This window comes from Dipodomys merriami, unplaced genomic scaffold, assembly GCF_024711535.1.
Source record: "Dipodomys merriami isolate MVZ:Mamm:240054 unplaced genomic scaffold, mDipMer1.0.p SCAF_7, whole genome shotgun sequence".
Classification (NCBI taxonomy): Eukaryota; Metazoa; Chordata; class Mammalia; order Rodentia; family Heteromyidae; genus Dipodomys; species Dipodomys merriami.
Window position 1 is genome coordinate 20,639,880 of NW_027206290.1, and position 23,735 is coordinate 20,663,614.

Consider the following 23,735-nt stretch of genomic DNA (forward strand, 5'->3'; position numbering starts at 1 on the left):
TACAAAGGATATTAATTTAAGTAATATAATGCAATATGCATATATTTGTGATGAAAGAAGATTTTCAGCCAGGTGCCAGTGACTCACACTTTTGTAAATCCTATTTCCTTGACAGGCAGGGATCAAGGTCCGCCTGGGCGAAATGTTAGCGACTCCATCTCCATAGAGAAAGTTGCATGTAGTGGTGCATGTCTGTCAACCCGGCTACAAAAGCATAAGGTCCAGGACTCTCCAAACAAAACAAAACAAACGCAAACACAAAGCCGAGGCCCCATGTTAAAAATTAACTAGGGGACAATAGGCTGGGGCTTTACTCAGGCAGAGTTCGGGAGGAGCCCTCTAGGTGCACCTGCCGAGGCCGCCGTCCCGCAGTCCCGCCCGCGGCCACCAGGCGGCGCTGCGCCCGCCCCGGCCCGCCCTCCCCCTCCCCACTCCCGCCCGCGCGGACACCGCGTCCCGGGGCTCCCGGTCCCCAGCCCGCCGCGGGGCGCACCATGCAGTGTCTGGGCGCCGAGTACGAGGTGAGCGCCTGTAATCTGGCCGCGAGGTCGGGGCGGGGGCCGGGGGGGGGTGCGAGGTGAGGACAGGGGCTGCGCCCTCCGCACCTGCCTGCCCCTCCCCCCCCCCCGCAGGTGTGCCGGCCGGGGGCGGGGCCTCGGGTGTGGGCGGACCCCCACACCTGCCCGGACCGGGGGACCCCCCAGCTCCCTCCCCCGAGCCGTCTTCCTGCAGATCGGGGCTTTTTCTCAACCTGCACTTTCTTTCTTTCTGGAAGGTTCCTGCAGAGAGAACTCCCAGGCCGCGGGCCTGGCGACCCCAGCTTTATCGGAAATGCACGGACGCGGCGTGGCTGGTCCTGTTCTTTCTCTTTTGGACTGGTCTGGTAAGTGTGTGTGCGCGCGTGTGTGTGCGTGTGTGCGTGTGTGTACGTGTGTGTGCACGCGCATGTGTGTGCGTGTGTGTACATGTGTGTGTGTGTGTGTGTGTGTGTGTGTGGTCTCAAGTCTCAAATGTCCATGGCTTTAAGTTTGTGGTACAAAACTTCTGCCATTCACTCAGAAAAGCTAGTCCCTGGGAATATTTTCTCGGTCTGTCTGTCTGTCTGTCTATCTTATCTATTCTGGTAGTACTAGGGTTTGACCTCCCAACCTGGAGCTTGCCAACCATGCAATTTGCACTTAAGTTCCAGCCCCAGTCTTGGTTTTCTTTTCTTTTCTTTTCTTTTTTATTTAGGTTTTTCCTTTCTGCCCTTAGCTGGCTTAATTTCATTCCCTTTGCTGTAGCCTCTCTTTCTCCCCCCCCCCCCCCACCCTCTTCCCTCCCTGCCCTCTGTGTGTAGCTGGTCTGGCAAGGAACAACTAACTTTCCTGCCTTGTTAATTGAGATGATATGGAGAAGAAAAAAAAACTTCTCAAGGCTGGTCTCAAATCTCCATCCTTCCAATCTCCACCTCCTGAAGAAATGAGCTTCTAGACCTGAGCCACACGCCAGCCCTCCCGGCCCCCCTTCGCCCTGGCAGCCCTAGAGAATTCTGCTGTGGTCTGTCTTCCCTTTGGCTTAACTGGAGAGACTGTTCTTGCTGGGGGCTAAAGTTTCCTGACTAAGCCCTTGCTCTGTTAGGAGAGGTTGCGGGGATTGTTAGTTCGTGGGGCCCATGTGAATTCTCTCATTATCTGAGCTATCTGAGTGGAAGTTCATTTACCCTCTGCCACACCCCTAAGTCAAACATCCCTCCAACTTCTGCCGTTCTCTAACAAAGGCCAGCTCAGAGCGGACAGCTTTTATTTGAGGCGAGCTGCACGCGCGTGCTCTGTGGTGAAACAGGTTGAGCTAGCTCTGCGTGAGCTCCCAGCTCCCTGGGGTCCTGCGGCCCACTCGGTCCTGAGTGGCTGTGGAAGCCGAATCCTGACTCATTTCATCTTTATATGAGGGCTGTGGGTACAGCAGACATGTTCACTCAGCCTTTTTCAAAGGCCACATTTATAAAACCATCTAGGCCCGGTTCGGGCTGTTTGCTACATGGTCAATGATTAATTCATGAAGCCTGATAATCACCACCAGAGAGCGATGGCCGTGGTGGAGTAGCCTCACTTACCTATACGTTCATCCTTTCCCAGTGGCAAAGGCACCTGCTGATGTCCCGGACTGGCTTGGCACAGACAGATGTGGTTGTGGCACCGTGACAGTCCGGGACCGAAAGGCATGCTGGGTTTTGCTAGTGCAGCTCCAGCTGTGGCCTTTCAGAACCATCCCGAAGGAGGTGCGGGGCACCTGCCACACGTCTCGCTGCCCTGCCTGCCCACAGGGGCCTGGCTGTGGCACACGTGCGTGGGGCGGCTGTCCTGCCCAGTGCGTGCAGCTTTGGCCTGGAGCTGTTCTTGTCACTTGGTGGTTGTCACTTGCCTGCCTGAAGCTGGGTGCATGGCTTGCCTTCATGGCCTGGGGGTTGAGGCCCAGCGGGGACATGGCCTGGAACTGGAGAGAGCTTTACAATTACAATTACACTCATCGTCTTCACTGCTTTGCAATAACCTGAGTTCTTTCTGAGCCATTCATTGGTTCTCGTGAGCCTCCTGTGATGTTTCCACTATGCGCAGAACAGAGCGTTTCCTGTGTCTCCACTGCTGCTGCACTTCTGATCTTGTCATGGATGTCCTGCCGTTGGTGGGGCTGTGACAAGTTAGTGCTGAAAATGCTAGGGAAATTGCTAGAACTGCGAGCCGGGGTGTAAGAGCACCAGCCTGTGCTTATATTTGCATCTAACACATAGAGCAGAAAGCCTCAAACTCCGAACCACCTCTGCCTCAATTTACCTCCCTGGTAATCCTCTTCCAACCTCCATTTTCCTTCCTGGTGGCCATATCACTCTGGGACACGCATCTCGGGTGTCACCTTTTATATGAAATTGCCCTTGCTTGGGTTTGGTTGGTTTGTCAGTCACGGGGCTTGAACTCAGAGCCTGGGTGCTGTTTCTGAGCTTTTTCACTTAAGGCTAGTGCTTGATCACTTTGAGCCACAGCGCCACTTCCAGTTTTTCTGATGGTTAATTGGACAGAAGAGTCTCAGGGACTTTGGCTTTGAACTGTGATCCTCAGATCTCAGCCTGCTGAACAGCTAGAATTACAGGCGTGAGCCACCGACGCCCAGCACCCTTGCTTGTTTGACAGTCAGAGAAATAATGGTTTCCAGTAGTAACTGTGTGGTAAGGACTCAGGAAAACCCGCCTTCCTCCCACTGAAACCTTCCCATTCCTCAAGTTTTCCAAAGGAGATATCTTGTACGGAATGGTGATGTATGGAAAATAAAACTTTGTGAGGAGATCCCTGGAGAGCTGGCCAGAGACACAAGACTAACCTACCCTGAAGCCCACAGGTCACGTGCTCCAAGTGGGAGGGACAGGAGGCAGCCACCGCAGGACAGGGTCAGCACAGCATGTCTGCCACTGGGGCTCCTAGGAAGTCCCACTCCCCACACAGCCTTCAAGTAAGGAGCAGCGACCACTCTCTAAAGTCAGGCGGAGCGCAGAGGACCTCCTTCCCCAGGAGGCCTGGAGGAGACAGGCCAGCTCCCAACTACTTAAAGGCAGGGACTGGGATTCGTTCAGCACTTTGTCCCCCGAAAACAAGAGTCTCTGCTACACACACTGGGCATTTGAAAAAAAATTAATTTCTGTTATGAATACAGATGATGCAAAGATAGACTATTGATATATTGTATATATTATATATTGATATACATATTATATATAACAAGTATATATTATTAAAGACATATCATATGTTATTGGATGATGGACTGCAATAAGCATATCAGCACCAAGCTATTCTTTTTAATTTTTTTCTGTCAGTTGTGGGGCCTGAACTCTGGGCCTGGGTGCTGTCCCTCAGCTCTTCAGCTCAAGGCTAGCGCTCTACCACTTGAGCTACAGCGCCACTTCCAGCTTTTTCTGCTTATGTGGTGCTGAGGAATCAAACCCAGGGCCTCATGCATGCAAGGCAAGCACTGAGCCACCTTCCCAGCCCCCTGAGTGCTATTCTATACACTGTCAATTGGTTGTTTTTGCCAGGCACAGTGGCTCACACATGTAATCCTAACTACTCAGGAGGCTGAGATCTGAGGATTAGTTCAATGGCCAGCCCAAGCAGAAAAGTCAGTGAGACTCTTATCTCCAGTTAACTATCAAGAAGCTGGAAATGGATCTGTGGCTCCAAGTGGTAGAGCACCAGCCTTGAGTACAAAAGCTCAGGGACAGTGAGCACCTGGGCCCTGAGTTCAAGCCCCAGAACCAGCAAAAACAAAAAAGGAAGAAGAAAGAAGGAAGAGGGAAGGAGGGCAGAAAAGGAAAGAAGGACTATAGGGATGGAAGAAAAGAAAGAAAAGGAAGGAAGAAAAGAAGGAAGGAGGAAAGGGAGGGAGGAATTCAATATGGGCATAGGGCCTGTTGGTGCACATTGCTGGAACAGATGTGTTTGAACTGAGATTCAATCTTAGCTGGAGAGACTCGTTTCTTTCCTGGTTCATTTCCCATCAGCACCTCTGGGGAGATGGGGGGGGTGTGCTGTTCGCCCTGTGACCAGCCTTTGACCCCCTGTGTTTGGCTAGGTGTTCATCATGGGCTACTCGGTGACGGCTGGAGCCGCAGGAAGACTCCTCTTCGGCTACGACAGCTTTGGTAACATGTGCGGCAAGAAGAACTCCCCGGTGGATGGAGCCCCCCTCTCCGGGCAGGACATGACCCTAAAGAAGTAAGTGTCTGAATGGTCTCCCACCTACAGAGAGGCCGTGTTCAAAACTTGGTGTAAATCCAGAGCCTGGAAGTGGTTTTCCTGTTTGAAATCCTGTTAGCGCATCTCATAAGGAGGCCGTGAGCGGAAGGGAGGTTCAGTTGTGTTTATAGAATCAGCCAGTCCTGGGTTCAGATTCAGCCTCAGTGACTTTTCAGCTGTGAGATCAGAGGTCATGGGGCTTGAACTCAGGTCCCGGGTGCTCTCTACCACTTTGAGCCGCAGCTTCACTTTGGATTTCCTGGTGGTTAGTTGGAGATAAGAGTCTCATAGATGTTCCTGCTTGGGCTGGCTTTGAACCGTGATCCTCAGATCTCAGTCTCCTGAGTAGCTAGGATGACAGGTGTGAGCCGCCAGGTCATCATATTCTTTTCACAAGGTTGTTTTAATGAACCACTGAAAGAATACGTTGTTTCCATTACTATTGGTAGTATATCCAAATCACAAGGACTAATGTGCATCCACTTCTATAGGCAGGAAAATGGAAATAGAAAGCAAGCCCTGGCATGGGGCTGGGGAGAGAAAGAATGAGCTATTCTTGTTTAATGGTGTGTGTGTGTGTGTGTGTGTGTGTGTGTGTGTGTGTGTGTGTGTGTGTGTGTGCGCGCGCGCATATGTGCAGACACATGTGCCAGTCCTGGGACTTGAACTCAGGGCCTGGGTACTGTCCCTGTGCTTTTTGGCTCAAGGCTAGTGCTCTACCATTTGAGCCATAGTTCCACTTCCAGACTTTACTAAGTAGTTTATTGGGAAATATAGTGGCTCACACCTGTAATCCTAGCTACTCAGGCGGCTGAGATCTGTGTATCACAGTTCAAAACCAGCCTGGACAGGAAAAGCCATGTAACTCTTATCTCCAATTAACCTAAAAAAAACTGGAAGTGGTGCTGTGGCTCAAGTGATAGAGCCCTTGCCTTGGGCTGAAGAGCTGAGGGACAGCACCCAGGCCCAGAGTTCAAGCCCCACAACGAAAAACAAAAAAGTCTCATGACTTTCCTGCCCAGGCAGGCTTCAAACCATGATCCTCAGATCTCAGCCTCCCAAGTAGCTGGGATTACAGGCGTGAGCCACTGGACACCCAGCTATAATGTCTTAACTTTTTTTCTGGGGGGGGGGGGTCCGGTCGTGGAGCCTGAACTCTGGGCCTGGGTGCTGTCCCTCAGCTCTTCAGCTCAAGGCTAGCACTCTACCACTTGAGCCACAGCGCCACTTCCAGCTTTTTTCTTTTTGCTTATGTGGTGCTGAGGAATCGAACCCAGGGCCTCATGCATGCAAGGCAAGCGCTCTACCACTGAGCCACCTTCCCAGCCCCAATGTCTTAACTTTTTGAACAAAATACAAACTTACAAATCAGTCGGGAAATCTGTTTTCTCCTCTCCTCTTGGACGATCTACCTTCCTTCCCTTCCCAGTGGGGAGAGAATGGCTGCTAGCTCCTCACACTCACGGAGGTTCCACCCAGAGCAGCAGCCAACAGGGACTGGCTGGGCTATTCCTGTGGTGTCAGCAACCAGGATGAGCACTGGACCAGTAGCTGAGAGCTACCAGTGCCAGCCCATAAGCCACGAATGCCAACCAGCAGCCTGGTTCTGTGGCACCATTCACCCAGCAGCTGGGTGACAGGAAGGTCGCCTGAAGGTCATGGCTCTTGAGCCACTTCCCAGCCTCAGCCCCTCCTTTCTTCCTTTCTTCCCCATGTCTCTGTTCTTCAAGTATATCTGGACCCTGTTGGAAGTGATGCTGCTCAGCCAAGATTCTGTTGGGCTGCTTACGCATGCATATCTATAACCCCTGGGTTGTTTGGCCAAGGCCTCTCTTCCTGGTGACTTTCTCAGATCATCTCCTGCTCTCTACCCCGCCAAAAGGTCAAACCTAATAAAGGTATTTTCCTTGTGAATACTAGGTCAGGAGCTTTGGCAAGCACTCTAGCTCTTGAACCATTACCTCGTCCCTTCTCCTTTCATTTTTCTTTCACAGAAAGCTCTCACAAGTAACTTTTGCCCAGGCTGGCTATGGCCTCCTGGGTAGCTGGAACCACAGGTGTGCGCCACCACACCCAGCCAGAGTGGGAACATTTGAGTACAGGTCACAAGCTGCCCAACTCTGTAGCTGCCCCTGGGCTGGTATCGTAGATACCCAGTGACGCTGACGCAGCCTGTCCCCAAAGCACCACTTCAGATCAATTAGAGCCCATACCTTGAGACAAGCCTCTCTCCCACCCATCTCCTCAGACACGTGTTCTTCATGAATTCCTGCGACGTGGCAGCCCAAGGCAGGAGGCTTGCCTCCACTGCCCTCTGCGTCTCCAGCTGTCCCGAAGAGCAATTGGACACCTTGGAAGAGATTCAGCTCTTTGCCAACACCAGCGGTAGGCACCGAGGGACCAGCCCACACTCCCATGGCTCAGTAACTTGGAGGGACCCAGATGGATAAGTTACCCAGCACTGCCGTCTCTAGAAGGCTTCCAACTCTCCCTGCTTGCAGCTGCCTCTTCCTGTGTGGTGAAGGCCCTGTGCTTTTTTTTTTTTTTTTATTAGGAGCTTGTGCCATTTCATTCAGGTCTGTCGGGCTTTTCTAGAACCCAGTCTGCTCTGCAGGTGTTTTCTCTGGCTTCCGTGGAGGCCTTAAAAGGGAAGAGCAGACACTCAGAGCCCAATGGCTTTGGGCTTATAATCAGATTCTCTGAATTAGATTGCCCAGATTCATTGAGTAACAGAGTAGTCTCAACTTGTTCTCAGAAGCATTTGTGTGCAACACAAATACAGCCAGACCCTTGCTGTGAGCCCACCGTTCAGATTCACATTATAAACCAACAAAGGAAAATTAAGGACATTGACACAACCTGCTGTGAATTTTATCTGCCTAAAATGGAGTGCCAGATTCCAATCAGTATCTTCAAAACTAAAGTTAAAATGATCAAGCTCCCAAAATATACTTTCTTCAAATAACTTTAAATTACGTTAGTGCCAAACACTCAGCTTTTAGCGTTGAATCTGGATTTGTAGAAAGAGAGAGAGAATGAGAGAGAAAGAAGAGAGAGAAAGAGAAGGAGGGAGGGAAGGAGAGCAGGAGAGAAGGAGGAAGGGAAGGAGACTCATTCCAACTCAACCTCAGATTGAATGTCTGGTCTTGTATGTAGATCCTGTGTTTTCTACAGCCTATCTGAAATCCTTCAGTCTGTATATTTTCTGCTTCCAGGGTCTTTCCTGTGTGTCTATAGCTTGAATTTCTTCAACTATACCCAGAGTCCAAATGCAGGAGCACTGTGTCCCAGGCTACCGGTTCCTCCAAGGTAAGCACTTCCTTATCCTTCAGCCAGCTGTTGCTTCTTCTAGGCACTGGGGAAGCACAAATGGGATAAGAGGGTCAGCCCCTGCCCGCAGGGAGCTTACAATCTACAGAGCCAGGAGCAGACCGGGAAGATTATTTGTAATTTACACAATGGACAGTGACTAAATAAAGAGGAAAACTGTGGACAATAAAGATATGGGCAGTCCTCAAACAGCAACACTAGAGCAAGCAAAAGAGAATCTATGCACCCAATGATTGGTTGTTAACTGGGGTATATATTATCTTCTCCAGTTATTACAAGGTAGTCTTCTACAGTTATTTGTTCATTGCAAATGCACACGGGTAGTTTTTGAGTCGGTTGTGGAGTTTAAACTCAGGGCCTGACTGCTATCCCTGAGCTTTTGCACTCAAAGCTAGTGCTCTACTGCTTTGAGCTACAGCACCACTTCTGGTTTTCTGGTGGTTAATTGGAGATAAGGGTCTCGTGGACTTTCCTGCTACATCTGATCCTCAGAGCTCAACCTCCTGAGTAGCTAGGCTTACAGGCGTGAGCCACTGGCACCCTGCTATTTAGGTAGTTTTTATAGCTCTAGATTCTTTCCCAGGAAAAGAGAGAGGGCAAGGCCACACTCTTCATCTCAATGAACACAGGAAATACAAGTCCTTATTAAGAAGATCTTGGATGAACTTTTATTTGTGTGAATGCACAATATTTGTAGCGTTGAATCAGGGATGGAGCAGTGGTTGCTGGGATAAATGGTGCATACTTAGTCCTTAGAGAAACTAAACAATTTATTGCCACCAAAACAGAAATCTTATAAGACTCCCTGCTTGCTACAAATGATTTATTAAATAGTTCCTATTGTAATGTACTTAAACAATAATTTATTTCAGTCTGCCATGAAGGTTCACACCTGTAATCCCAGAACCTAAGAGGGTCTCACGTCTGGGGCCAGAAGGGGCTACAATGTTACACCCTGTCTCAAAAAGAAGGCTGAGAATGTAGTTCAGACATGGAGTACTTGCCTACCATATATATAGAGATTCCTGGGTTGAATCCGCAGTACTGCAATATGTATCTGTATGCATCTGTGTATATATGTGCAGATATGGGTATGCTTATGTTTATGTGTGTATATGTTTATGTGTGTGAGCATGTCTATGAATGACTGATATGTGTATTTGTGTATAGATGTGTGTCTGTGTGTATATTATATATGTATATAGATTCCATGATTTTCTAACTGGCTGAAAGTAACCTTTCAAGTGCTTAAAAAAGACTCAAGGAGATTGTAACTGTGTAGTGGATGACTCTAAGTAGCCATCTTGGTGAAACTGTTTCCTCAAAGTAATGCTTGTGTAATTGCAGGAGGTAAGAATTATTTGCAAAGGAGAATGTTTACTCTCTTCCATAAATATTTTTTAAAAGCTAAACATGCAATATCATATAGGCATGGTATTATGTAGATCTTATGTACATGTAAGATACATAATAGGTAATATCTTTTTTTAAAAGATAATATGGCTATTGTCAGCTATCCAAAACCTGTCTTGGTAAAAAAAAAAAAAAAAACAACAACAACAACAACAACAAAACCCTGAATCCAGGGGTTGGAAGATACTGGTATTTTCTACTTATTATTTAGCACTTGGAAAGAAAGATGTTTTGGGACCCCTACTTGTAACAGTACTTGCCAGTGGAGTAGGTGATGGATATTGTCAGTGGTGTTGGGTAACCCTTTCTCCTCCTGTAAGTGAAGGCCAGCTGGGGTCCCATGAGAAGCTTCCATCCTGATACCAACCATAGGTGTGGCAAGTGTTGATCGCGCTCTTGGCACCTGCCATGTACTTCTCTATGCTCTTGTCATTAGTTGACACCCTCGGGCCTCACATACGCTCTGGGATGTTGGGGTAGTTTCCCAAGCCTGTTTCACAGTTGAGAAGATGGATGCCTAGAAAAATGAAGGTCATAACACCAGCAAATGGAAGCTGACATTCAAAACCAAGCAGTGTCCATGTTTGCTTCCACAGCCCAGGAAAAACAGCCCAACCTAGACAGGTAGCTCAATTGCACTGCCAATTGGCTCATACCAAAGTGGGAGGGGAAATGACATGTGCCTTGTGTCTATGGATAGCCAGCTGCTCTGCCTTTCAAGCCAGGCCTAGCCCTTTCCACCCTCACACATAGACCTTCCCAATACTTACTGTTCAGATGGAAGCAAAAGTGTTGATTGGTCTTTCTTGGATGGAGTGAGGGGAACAGACACAGACCCAAGGGCTCCATTTCCTTTCTTTCCACAAGGCAAGTGTTTGTTTAATAGGGAGATTATCATATTTATTGTGGAAGAGTGGGGCCAAGATTTAAAAGCTAAAAAACATGAGAAGAGGCCTATGGGCCTCTAAATATGTCTTTTGACTACACTAATTGTTTCTTCTTCCTCTGTTGGCCATGTTACTATAGCATACCTCTCTCTCTCTCTCTCTCTCTTTCTCTCCCCCCCAACCCTGTACTGTTTATGGGATTTGTATGCAATGGCTTTTTTGTTCGAGGCTAGTGTTCTACCAGTTGAGTCACAGCACCATTTCTGGCTAGTGGTTAATTGGAGATTATGAGTCTCACAGACTTTCTTGCCCAGGCTGGCTTCAAACCATAATCCTCAGATCTCAGTCTTCTGATTAGCAAAGATTACAGGCATGAGCCACGGGGGGCCGTCAAAATTCAGCATTTTAAACATGTAACTTCTTTCTACATTATAAAAATGTTATTTGTTGGCATATAAATTTATCATGATTTCAATAGAAGTATCAGCAGAAATTTAGTATACAATGAAACTAGCATTTGGAATTAGCGACTAAAGTACATGATAAACAACAAGTGATATTGGTACAGCCAAGCTTAATCCCATACATGGAGGGTTTTCATGCATAAATCAGGTGCTAGTGGCTCCTGCCTGTAATCCTAGCTACTAAGGAGGCTGAGATGTGGGGATGTGGTTTGCGCCAACCCAAGGGGACAAATCTGGGAGACTCTTATCTCCAGTTAACCAGCAAAAACACTGGAATTGATGCCGTGACTCAAGTTCTACAGCAACAGCCTTGAGCAGAATAGAGGAGAAAAGTTTGAGGCATTGAGCTCAGCCCTGTACTGTGACACACACAAACAAAAAAAGAATAATTTAATTGATAAGATGAAACCAAAAGTGCCGGAAGCCAAAGAAGAATTCTTTCATAACTCAAGAATAGGAAAGGCTTATAATTATCTTAAACCTGTGTGAAAGGAAACAGAGCTGGGCACTGGTGGCTCACACCTGTAATCCTAGCTACTCAGGATGCTGAGACCTGAAGATCACAATTTGATGCCCACCCAGGCAGAAAAGTCAAAAGACTTTTATCTCCAATAAACCACTAAAAAAAAAAACTAAGTGGAAAGCTGTGGTTCAAGTGGTAGAGCACTAGCCTTGAGTAAAAAGAAGTTCAGGGACAGCACCCAGATCCTGAGTTCAAGCCCCAGGATCAGCACAAAGCAGAAAAAAAAAGAAAAAAAACCTGAAACACAAAAATATTTTCCACATAACAAAAGCAGAAGAAATAAAATTATTATGCAAATAGTTGCAATTCTTGAGAAATTAATTTTTCTATCAAATAAGAAAAGAAGAGTCCTCTCATAATAACTTAGGAAAGACATCAACTTCATAAAAACCATTTTCTCAATGTGAAAATATGATGAGATTATAAATGGCTGGAGGGGGAAGAGAGAGAAGAAGAGGAGAGAGAGGAGGAGGAGGAAGAAGATGACCACAACAACTAATAATACAGAGCATGGATCATGTCCAGAGGACACAGAAGTCAAGCTGGAAAGCTTAGTAGCCAATCAATGATTGTACTGAATTATAATACAGAGGACTCTCAAATGATATAAATACTTCAATCTCAGGGAAGTGGAGTTTAATTTCCCTCCACTAGAATGTGGACAAGACTTAGTGACCCTCATCCAAAGATAGTGTGACAGAGCAAAAGTGATTCCCTTCCACTAATGATACTTCCTGCTAGGATTTTGTGACAGTGCCTGGCTTTTTGGAGACCCTTTCCCAGTGTGCTTGCAAGAAAACATGATGGAATTCATGACAACTGAGGGACATTTTACAAAATACCTGAGAGGAATCTCCATAAAGGTCAACATCATGAGAAACAAGGAAATCCCAACAAATCACAACCAAAGAGGAGATGTGATACGTACATGCCTTAATTGGATCCTCGAACAGGAAAGAAGGAGGAGGAGGAGGAAGAGGAAGAAGAAAAAAGTAGAAGGAGGAGGGAGAGGGAGATGGGGAGGACCAAATGAAGACTATAGTTTAGTGAACAGCAGAGCACCAAGGTTAAGTCTAATGTTCACAAGTTTGCTGTGGTTACAGAAGATGTGAACGTCACAGGAAGTGAGTGAATATACACTGGGACTCTGTTCCATACTCAAGGTTTTTCTGTAACTCTAAAATGAGTCCAGAATGAAAGGTTTATGTTTTAAAATGCTCTTCTAACCAAATCCCAGTGCCTTTTGTGCTCTCTGTGGGTGGAGGGGGGTGGGTGAGACTCCAGCCAGGGGATGTGGACAGAAGGGAACCCTACTGCATTGTTGGTGGGAGTGTAAACTTGTTCAGCCACTTTGGAAAGCAGTATGGAGGTTCCTCAAAAGACTCCACATAGAGCTCCCCTATGACCCAACAATCCCACTTTTGGGCATTTACGCATATGATCACAAACAAGACCATACTAAAGCTACCAGCACAACTATGTTTATTGCAGCAATATTTACCATAACTAAGATATGGAACCAACCCAAATGCCCCTCAGTAGATGAATGGATCAAGAAAATGTGGTATATATACACAGTGGAATTCTATGCCTCCATCAGAAAGAATGACATCGTCCCATTTGTTAGGAAATGGAAAGACTTGGAAAAAATTATATTAATTAAAGTAAGCCAAGCCCAAAGAAATATAGGTCCTATGGTTTCCCTTATTTGCAATAACTAGTATATGTCTGGGACAAGCAGAAAAGGTCAAAAGCGATGTACATATGACCAAATAAGATGATGTTAAGCAAAATGAACCCCAAGATAGGGACACAAGTGGTTTTTTCTTTCTTGCTATTGTTTCTAATGTATATATGATTTTTTTGTTGTTGCTTTGTGTGTTCCTCTCCCATGGTATAACTCCTGTTTTCACTGTATTTGATGTCAGTATAATTTGGGAAGGGGAAGGAAAAAACAAAATGTTTAAATAGGGATACAGGTTGACCCATTGCAACAATGAGATGTAGAAGACACTGTTGAACATCAAACTTTACAATTTAGGCGGGGAGAGTATAGTTGTGGAAGTGGGAGGGAAGGGATGGTCGGAGAAAAACAAAGGAGTCAAGAATGCTTGATAAGAAATATACTCATTGCCTTGCTCATGTAACTGTAACCCTTCTGTACAGTATTTTCACAATAAAAAAATCATAAAAAAAAAAGAAAACTCCAGCCCTTCTACCTCATTTTGGGGCAGGCTCTGCATAGCCAGGGTCTGGCCTCTCATTTTTGGAGTGTACTTGTGTTATCTTTGATCTCAGCTGCAAGAATCCATTTAGCTTTCCTGCTTCATTTCCATATGCTCACTGGAATGCTATTCAAGAAATATGCTCAGGGAGGGGAGGAGGAGGCAGTTTCTCAGGGCGTTTTAGCAATGTGAATGCTTTAGTATCTTCAGAAATTTAATTTAAAAAATGTCTTCTATTCCGTTGGTCTTCTTTGAAGCCCTCTTCAGAATGCTAATTCTGTGATGTTGTCACCTCGGAGGAAGGCTCGTGCATTTGAGGTGGTGCTTCATTGGAAGTTTCTGAAGTCATGTATTTGCTCTCTTCAAATGAGTACTCCTTGGCTTCACCTTCAGACATTTCACAAGATGGTTGACAACTTTGGGGAGGTTTAGCAATATGTTAGGTAATTTGGCATTGTTAAGTTGGGATTGTTTTTTTTAACCCTTTGAGGTCCATGGGGAGCACAAAGAAGATGAGGATCCTGTGAAGGTATTTGTGACTGCATTAAGATTCCTGAGCTGAGCTGGGCACTGGTGGCTCATATCTGTAATCCTAGCTACTCAGGAGGCTGAGATCTGAGGATCGGTTCAAAGCCAGCCTATGCAGACTCTCTCTCCAGTAAACTACTCAAAAAAGCTGGAGATGGTGCTGTGGCTCAAGTGGTAGAGCACTAGCTTTGAGCACAAAGAGGCTCAGGGACAGTGCCCAGGCCTTGAGTTCAAGGCCCAGGACTGGCAAAAAAAAAAAAAAAAAAAGATTTTGAGCTGGGCACCAGTGGCTCATGCCTGTAATCCTAGCTACTCAGGAACCTGAGATCTAAGGATCAAGGTTCAAAACCAGCCCAAGCAGGAAAGTCTATGAGACTCGTATCTCCAGTTAACCAGCAGAAAACTGGAAGTGACACTGCCACTCAAGTGGTAGAGCACTAGCTTTGAGCAAAAGAGCTCAGAGACAGCACCCAGGTCCTGAGTTCAAGTCCCACAACTGACAAGAAAGAAAGAAAGAGAGGGGGAAGGGGGGAGGGAGGGGAGAAAGAAAGAAGAAAGAGAAAAAGAGAAAGTGGGGAGAGAAAGAGAGGGAGAGAGGGAGAGGGAGAGAAGGATGGAGAGGGGGAGATGGAGGGGGAGAGGAAGAGAAAAGATTCTTAAAGAAGTTTATTCTGGAGCCGGGGGCTCCAGTAGCTGTAATCCTAGCTACTTAGGAGACTAAAATCTGAAGATAACATTTCAAAGCCAACCTCAGGCAGGAAAGTCCGTGAGCCTCTTATCTCCTATTAACCACCAGAAAACCAGAAGTGGTGCTGTGGCTCAAAGTGGTAGAGTGCTAGCTTGAGCAAAAAAGCTCAGGGACAATTCCCAGGCCCTGAGTTCAAGCCCCACAAAAAGAGGGGGAAAAAGTTTTTTCTGGGGTATTTTTCTACCCTAGGAAAGGACTACACAAAAAGGTTGGTTTTGCATCTAACTTAAGGTGTCAGTTATAGGTTTATGCATTTAGTAAGCACTCTGTTTACAGGAAGTCTGTTTAGCCTTGTTTGTCTTTCTGAAGAGGCCGTCACTGATTTAATTCAGCTTCCAGTTGGGTCAGGTCACGTTAGTAACTATTCTTACAGAAACATGATTCTTACGTTAGAATTGGTGGTCTAGGAGGGGCAAACAGAGTCAAAAGCATTACGCATCATAAATAAAATGTGGTTTAAATATACTATGAGATGTGATTCAAACTAAAAAAGGAGGAAGGGGAGGAAGAAGAGGTGGGAACATTGACATTTGCAACGTGGCTGAAGCTGGAAGCCATTGTGTTGCATGAAATAAGCCAGACACAGAAGGGCGAAAAGACACATTGTCAGGTATAGAATCTCAAAAGGTCAAGTTCATGAAAACAGAAAAATGCTGGTTACTAAGATCTGGGATTTGGAGAAAGAGATGTTATACCAAGAGTACCAATTTCAGTCGTCTAGGATGAATAAATTCTAGAGATATAGCTGATGCTGGCATTTGTTAGTTCTACTAAACTCTAAACCTGAAATTTGTTGCGAGTAAATCTTACATGCTCTTATAAAAACTGATAAGTATGTGCACAATGCATGTGTCCATTGGCTTCACCGAAGTAATCATTTCATAATGGTATTTTTTATTACTGTATACCTTAAGTAGATACATTTATATATTATGTCTTTAAATATAAACATTTATTTGTTTGTTATTTGGTAGAAGTTGACTTTGAACTCAGGGTTTCATGCTTGTTGGGCTTGCTTTTTCAGCTGGCACTCTACCACTTGAGCTCTGCCTGCAGCCTAGATTTTTGCTGATTTTTTTGGGGGGGTCCGGTTTTGGGGCCAGAACTCTGGGCCTGGGTGCTGTCCCTCAGCTCTTCAGCTCAAGACTAGTGCTCTACCACTTGAGCCACAGCGCCATTTCTGGCTTTTTTCATTTTGCTTATGTGGTGCTGAGGAATCGAACCCAGGGCTTCAGGCATGCAAGGCAAGCACTCTACCACTGAGCCACCTTCCCAGCCCCTTACTGATTATTTTTGAGATGGAGCTTTCCCAACTCTTCTGCCTGGGCTGGCTTCTAACTGTGATCCTCCAGATTTCAGCCTCATGAGTTGTTAAGAGTACAGACATGAGCCCCCTTAGAACCTGTCTTAGAATTTTTTAATAGAAAAAAAGAAAGAAAAATAATTTTTAAGCATCCTTCTGACTAGGGATGTTGTTCAGAAGCAGAACACTTAACTTCCCATATGTTAAGACCCTGAAAAGAAAAAGAAAAAATGCTGTCTGTCCCTCAAGTTTTGATTTTTGGCTTCCATAGATTTCCATTGTCAGCTTCTCATTCAAACACCAGCTCATCCCAGAGCCAGGGCAGGCTGCCTGGCTCTCTACCATATACTTTGCCAACAGGATCCCAAACTCTTCGTTACTACAGATCTTACATTTTATTGGCTGTTAAAGATGTTGAGTAAATATCTTTTCAAATGATAAATAAGTAAACACATTCACCATCAACTCTTTCATTTTTAGCAAGTCCTTTCCTTTGTTTAATCGCTGTATCCCACAAACGCCCGAGTGCTATTCCCTGTTTGCGTCCGTTTTGATCAACGATGTGGACACGCTCCATCGAATTCTAAGTGGAATCATGTCAGGAAGAGGCACCATCCTTGGCCTGTGTCTTCTCGCCTTAGGTAATTTTCACTCATTTTATTTTCTTAACTGGTTGTAGAGTGTCACCATGTCTAACCCTTGTAGATGAGCCTAGTGAGAACTTTAGCTTTCTGACTTCGATATAAGGCTTCATGCTTACTTTCTTTAGAGAGATACTTTTGATGTTTCAGGCTCAAGGGGAAGGGGCGGTAGGATTGGAAGACTAGCTCGGTTAAGAAGCCACTCTGGTGAAACTGCTCTAATGTATTCCCTGGCCTCTAGTATCTGTGGTCCTCAGCTCTGCATAAGGGATGGACAGCACAAAGCAGATTACCTGTTTGTAAACTGGCCGTGAAGAGTATGACCATCAGGGGGCCAGAAGCCACGTCTCCTGACCAGTATGTCTTCTGCCTGTAGGTCAGCCAGATCAGAGGGCTGCTTAGTAAGCAAGAGAGGGAAGGGTATACATCCGTGTGAAACAGGCTAGACCACATGCCTGTGTGTCCAGCTCCTGAGAGGCATGTGCCCACTTTAGATTATAAGAGGGGGCAGGTGCAGGCTGTGACCCACACCCACATCTGTCTGATTCCAAACCTGACACCACCAGGCTCTGCCTTGAAATGTCGATATGCCATCTTTTTAATTTAGAAAGATAACCATTTATATTTATAGATTTACTGAACTATTTAGACAGATTCATAAGCCTAAAGGCCCAAATATTTGAAAATAAATACCTTCTTTTGCACAGAATAGCTTACTATTCTAAAGTGCTTACTAACTAAAGTGTTTAGGGGCTGGGAAGGTGGCTCAGTGGTAGTGTGCTTGCCTTGCATGCATGAGGCCCTGGGTTTGTTCCTTAGCACTACATAAACAGGATAAAAAGCCGGAAGTGGCGCTGTGGCTCAAGTGGTAGAACGCTAGGAACTGAATAGCTGAGAGACAGTGCTCAGGCCCAGAGTTCAAGCCCCACAACCAACAACAACAACAAAAATCATTTGGGAGTTTGGAAGTAATAACTTATTTTTAATTTAATTTAATTTTTGCAGAGCTGAGGACCAAATGCAGGGCCTTACATTTGCCAGCCAAATGCTTTTCCACTGAACTAAATCTCCAATCCCTTTAATTTTATTTAATTTTTGTCAGTTGTAAGGCCTGGACTCAGGGCCTGGGCGCTGTCCCTGAGCTTCTTTTTTGCTCAAAGCTAATGCTCTACCACTTGAGCCGCAGTGCCACTCCTGGCTTTTTCTGAGTAGTTTGTTGAAGATAAAAGTCTCACAATTTTGCTACCTGGGCTGGCTTTGAACCAAGGCCCTCTGATCTCAGCCTCCTGAGTAGCTAGGATTACAGGCATGAGCCACCAGTGCCAGCTCTTAATTTTAATTGCCAAAGAAGACTGGCCCTTTCTGAGCGGAGCTTTCTGTGGCTGAGTAACTGTTTCAGATCGGGGCTAAGGGCATCCTGTCCCTTCACTTGGTGCTTGGTGTACGTCCTGAGATATTTGAGGTTAGAGGAAGCCCGTGGACCCTTGCTTTTTGGCAGGGCTTGGCCATCACAGCCTAGTGACGCCCTGTGCTTGGGTGCTGGGGCCTTTACGTGTCCTACTTTCTTTTTCAGCCTTGGCCCTGGCCATGCTGTTCACCTTCCGCTTCATCACCACTCTTCTGGTGCACATTTTCATTTCGCTGGTTATTTTGGGATTGCTATGTAAGTATTTCTACCTGACTGATTTCAAGTCAACCTGGGCAGGAAAGTCTGTGAGACCCTTCTTAGCCTCCATTAACCACCAAAAAGCCACAAGTGGAACTGTGTGTGGTTCCAAGTGGTAGAGCACCAGCCTTGAGTGGAATGAAGAGCCAAAATGTTGACGTTTTTAGCTAAATAGAGCCTTAGGGATACCTCGGCCAGTCCTATTGGGGTACGTATGAGAAAAGTCAGGCCCAGAGAGCCCTCATGTCCCATGTTAGTCCATTTTCCATCACTGTGACCAATGCCTCAGAAGATCAACTTCAAACGAGGGGAGATTTAATTTGGAGCTCAGTCTCAGAGGTTTCAACCCATCATCACTCCGCTCTTGTTTCTGGGCCTTTGGTTAGGCCGTGTTCTTATGGCAGGAAACATGTGGGAGAGGAAAGCTGCTCACTTTTTACAGCCAGGAAGCAGCGTGTCAGAGGAAGGGGTCAGGGTCCCAATGTACCTGTCAAGAATCCACCCAATGGCCTTCTTTTTCCAACCAAGCCTGGCTTTCTAATGTTTACACCACCCCTCTGTAGCCCTGTAAGCAGAGGACCAAGCCTTTAATCCATGAACGTGAGGGAGAATATTTCAAACTCAAGCCATAATAGGCCCTGTGGTGGAGAACAGGGGCTATGACTTGTAAGGGTAGACACCAACGCTGACCTTCCCTGCAGTTACTGCTAAGCATCTGCAGTGTCAGGATAGCCTCCAAATGGGGCTCTCATTTGCATGATTCCCAAGGGCTGATGGGTAAGAGGCCACCATCTAGGTTGTCATTGCACTTATTTAAACATGTGGACTTTGGAAGCTAGTGTTCCTCTCACCATCCTGTCCATTCATACAGTTTCCTTCCTGCTCATACCCAGACCCCATCTGTATTAGGCTAGACTTGTATGTTCTGGAGTTACCTTCTTGGATCCCCCAGAGACTGGCAGCCATCCTAGGTGGGTCCTCTATAGTCTATCCGAGGTCTCCTCAGCTCCTCCAGAGGGCAGCTGCTGACTATCAAGTCCTAGGAATTTTAGTCCTGCCTCCAGGGCAGGGTCATCTGGTTGACCTCCATGTGGGCTTCACCATGCAGGAATGGTGGTATGGGGTTGGTTCCATGAGGATGTTTTTTCTTCTAGTTGTTTGTGGTGTCTTGTGGTGGCTATATTATGACTATACCAATGACCCGAGCATAGAACTGGACACAGAAAGGGAGAATATGAAGTATGTGCTGGGCTTCGCGGTGGTGGCCACAGTTATCACGGTAAGAAATGCCATGTCATGAGTAGCTAGCCAAAGCGCTGATAGCCAAATCATTGGGGTCTATCCCCAAACAACTAGCACTGAATCTTCTTTCACCTCAGAATATGCTAGCATCATTTGTTTGGTGCATACACACACAAACACACACACATACACACACACACAACACAAATATGATACAATGGTCTTTATCTCTTTCCATGTCATGTCTGCCATCTATTTCCCAGAGATTGATTTGTTAAATTTTTGCCCCTGTATAATTTTTAATCCCACAGGGCTGCAAGGTGGAGAGGGAGGGGGCAGACTTATGACCTATCCCATTTCCTGTTTATGAGGAGTGGTGTGCTTTGCAGCCAATAGAGGCCGGCTCTCCTGCTGGTCTAGAACACACAGAGACCTTTGTTTCCAAGCTGGCCTAGGGCCGAATTGCTTTGGTTTCCACAGAACCTGTTGCCTCCTCTGTGAACTCTCTGGCTGAAAACAGGCAAACTCACAGCAGAGACTGGTTGGTAGGAGAGAGAGGTTGACAAGCACAACTCATTCTGGTCACTGTCTAGGTGACATTGAAACAAGCGTTTTAGAACGCAGGTTCAAACTCCAGGAATTCCCCAAGTCAGATCCAGCAAGCTCACCCTTGTATGCCCAATAAAGAGATTATGGTGAAGGGTAGAGTTATGAGTTGGCACAGGCAGCCGCCATGGGAAGACACCAGATCAGCCCATCTTTAGCTGTCTTTCAGGCTACAGACATGGGCTTCAGCTTTTATAGACAAAGAACTGGGGTCATGAGGGAGGGGAATGTTTAAATCTGTGAAACTCTTACCTCCAATTAACCACCAAAAAATAATTGGTAAAGGAAATCTATGGCTCAAATGTCAAAAAACACCAGCGTTTAGCCTTGAGTTCATAGCTCAAGGACAACACCCAGGCCCTGAGTTCAAGCTACTGTACTAGAAAGAGGGAGATGGAGGAGTGGGGTAGGGAGGAAGGGAGAAGGAAAGGAAGGGAAGAAAGAGAAAAAAAGAAAGAGAAAGGAAGGATGAGAGAAAAGAAGAAAGGAAGAAAGAAAAGTAAGGAAAGAAGGAAGAAGGGTGAGAGGGAGAGAGGGAAGGAGGGAGGGAGAAAGAAAGGGAAGGAGAGAGGAAGGGAAGGGAAAGAAAAGAAAAAAAAACTTTCTTGACCCAAGGGACTGTCTTCTTATTTTCCTTCCTCTCTGACTATGAGCTCCTCTAGGAAGGGACAGGCCTTGCATAAGGCCTCACGTAGGAGACCAGCACATAGTAGGTGTTTCATTGGTGTGTGAGAATCTATCTGCTCAGTTACCTGAGAAGCTGTGAAAAGCTATTCGCTAAACTGTCCATAGAATAGTGGGGTTTGTTTTCAGCTCTACCCAGTCCAAGCTGTTCTGAAATGATTCACTCACGTTCCTTTCTCACCAGGCAGTTCTGCTCATCTTGATCTATGGCATCAGAAAGAGAATAAAATGGACAGTCGAGCTATTCCACGTCACTCACCGAGCCCTCGGCGCCTCTCCTTTCCTCCTCTTCCAGCCACTGTGGACATTCACCATCCTCCTGTTCTTCTGGGTCCTCTGGGTGGCTGTGCTGCTGAGCCTGGGCACTGCCGGTAAGGGACGGCGTGAAGTTCCACCCCATCAGAACCCTGTACACATGTGCATACACACACACACACACACACACACACACACACACACACACACACACACACACACACACACACACACACACACACACACACACACACACACACACACCGGCCTGGCCCAGTGGGCACCAGGCCCCTTGTGCAGCCAGGGGCATCTGATGGACATGCATGGTGTTGAAGCTCTGGCACAAGGCAGAGCTGGAAATTCCTTTTGTTTGTTTACTTTTCTATCAGCTTCAGAGTAGCTGGGATTGTGTTTTGTGAAAGAAGAATCCCACTAAGCACTGAGAGGTTTGGGAACCACGACAGCAGGGTACACCGAGGCTGATAGAAAGAAATGACCCAATGGCTCCAGGGTTCAGGGTAAGCTGAGGTCACGCGCCAGCCTTCGTCAAATCGATAGCGGGAGATGCAGAGTGCAGGAGATGCGGAGCCCTGGTGAGACTCTGTTAAGTTTGTGCCCAGCAAGGCCAGAATAGGTTTAAAGCCAGTGCATATAGGAGCTCAGGTCGCTTTGGTTCTGAGAAGACAATACTGTATCTATCCTCCAGCCTCCTGGCAGACTGAAGCACTGCTTCTCCACCAGGGGTATTTCAGAGTCAGTTTTGATGTATTGTACAGTGTAGATGATAGATTATACAACATAGATTATATTGATTTGTAAGCCCCATCCCCACAGTCTAATTTGTTTCATTTGGGAGTAGGACATACACACACACAGTGCAACCATATTCTCGAACAGTGCAGATATATATATATATATATATATATATATATATATATATCCCTTCACAGAGAAGGTCCTACTATTAAAAGAAAAAACAAACAAGAAAGCCAGTGGTTCACGCCTATAATCCTAACTATTCAGAAGGCTAAGATATGAGGATTTCAGTTCAAAACCAACCAGGGCAGGAAAGTCTGTGAGACTCTTATCTCCAATTAACCACCCAAAAAGCTAGAAGTGGAGCTGTGGTTTAAGTAGTAGAGCTCAGCCTTGAGCAACACAGCTAAGGGAGATTCCCTGAGTTCAAACCCCAGAACTGGCATGTGTATACACACACACACACACACACACACACACACACACACACACACACACGTAATTTCAGTGAACAACTTCCAAGGTTCTGTTACAAAGAAAAGAGGAAAGCAGACATTATAGGACAGCTGGGGGCCTCCACTGTGTACCATGGCGGTGTTGACCAGTCTTCTAGCTACTGGCTTGATGCAGTCTCCATCCTGGTCAGAAGCAGGAATGGGGCCTTGGCACATGGCAGACGCCAGCCTTTGTTGGCAGTGTCCTAGATTCTAACCTCGGCACTCAGCACCTTCTGCTGTCTCTTTGGAACATGACAGAGTGGTGGTGCTTGTCTCCAGCTGTAGGTAGGTCACTTGCCAAGAGCCTCAGACCCTTTCTGCCCCCTCCCTTTCAGAGCCAGGTGCCAACCCTCTTTGCGCACAGGTTGGCTAGAAATCGACAGGAGATCAGACATACAGGAAGAGCCCAAAAAGGACTCAGTGGGAGAGGAGGTCGAGACAAGACCAGAGACAAAGAAGGGGTCCAGTCTTAAGAGTTTGGGGTGAAGTCAGAGAGAAACAGCCCCAAGACAGACCAGGTGCTGACAGAGACCTCTGCCCTTCCGGGGAAGCCCATTGTGGAAGCCAGATTGACACTGGCCTTGGGTGCCCCGGACTCTATACACCTGCGGCCCTGCCTGGTGCACAGAAGCCCTTTGTTCTCCGAGGCCTTTCATCCAGTGCCAGAGTGGCTCAGCCCCAGGGCTGCACAGAGAGCGACGGCCCTGCTGTGTGACCTTCTTCAGAAGCCCGCACTGAGCTTGGGAACGGGTGTGGGGGTGCGGCCCACGGCGCAGCAGCTGCGTATCTTCCTGCATGTCCTCTCCGCAGTGTGCCATCTTGTGCCTCTCAGTAGGTCAATAAGTCCTGATGAGCTTTTTCATGGGTCAAATGGTTGAACTGATATTTTCATGTGGGAAAAAAAACACCCCAAAACAAGAATTAGTGAACTTAGGTGGGCTGTGTGTGTTCCCGAGGAGCCATTTCTCCAGGGACTGTTGATGAGTCTGTTAAGTAATTGATGTGATCTGCTCATTGGAGATCTTTTCAGAAGAGCATTTCAAGGCCCTGGAATGATGGCGTTTTTTAGTTCACGTGGGACTTGTCTGCTGTCCTCAAAGTTACAGTGACAATGACAAACACTGTTATGTCAGGTGCCGGGCATAGGACTCTGAGGTTGGAAGATTGTGGGTTTGAGGCCACCCTGGTCTACAGAGCAAGT

General features: G+C 46.6%; 1 protein-coding gene across 4 annotated transcripts in view; it reads left to right on the plus strand.

Annotated features, from left to right (window-relative positions):
• The first annotated feature begins 434 nt into the window (after positions 1-434).
• Positions 435-23,735, plus strand: part of Slc44a3 (solute carrier family 44 member 3) — a 62,555-nt gene continuing 39,254 nt past the window's right edge. For all 4 annotated transcript variants that reach the window (XM_070007711.1, XM_070007715.1, XM_070007712.1 and 1 more), the window contains exons 1-9: positions 435-521; positions 776-883; positions 4,603-4,745; positions 7,015-7,151; positions 7,982-8,075; positions 16,668-16,828; positions 18,402-18,491; positions 19,649-19,773; positions 21,211-21,397. In XM_070007711.1, coding sequence (XP_069863812.1) covers positions 495-521; positions 776-883; positions 4,603-4,745; positions 7,015-7,151; positions 7,982-8,075; positions 16,668-16,828; positions 18,402-18,491; positions 19,649-19,773; positions 21,211-21,397 — 1,072 coding nt within the window. In that variant the 5' untranslated portion in view covers positions 435-494. The remainder of the gene's footprint in view (positions 522-775; positions 884-4,602; positions 4,746-7,014; positions 7,152-7,981; positions 8,076-16,667; positions 16,829-18,401; positions 18,492-19,648; positions 19,774-21,210; positions 21,398-23,735) is intronic.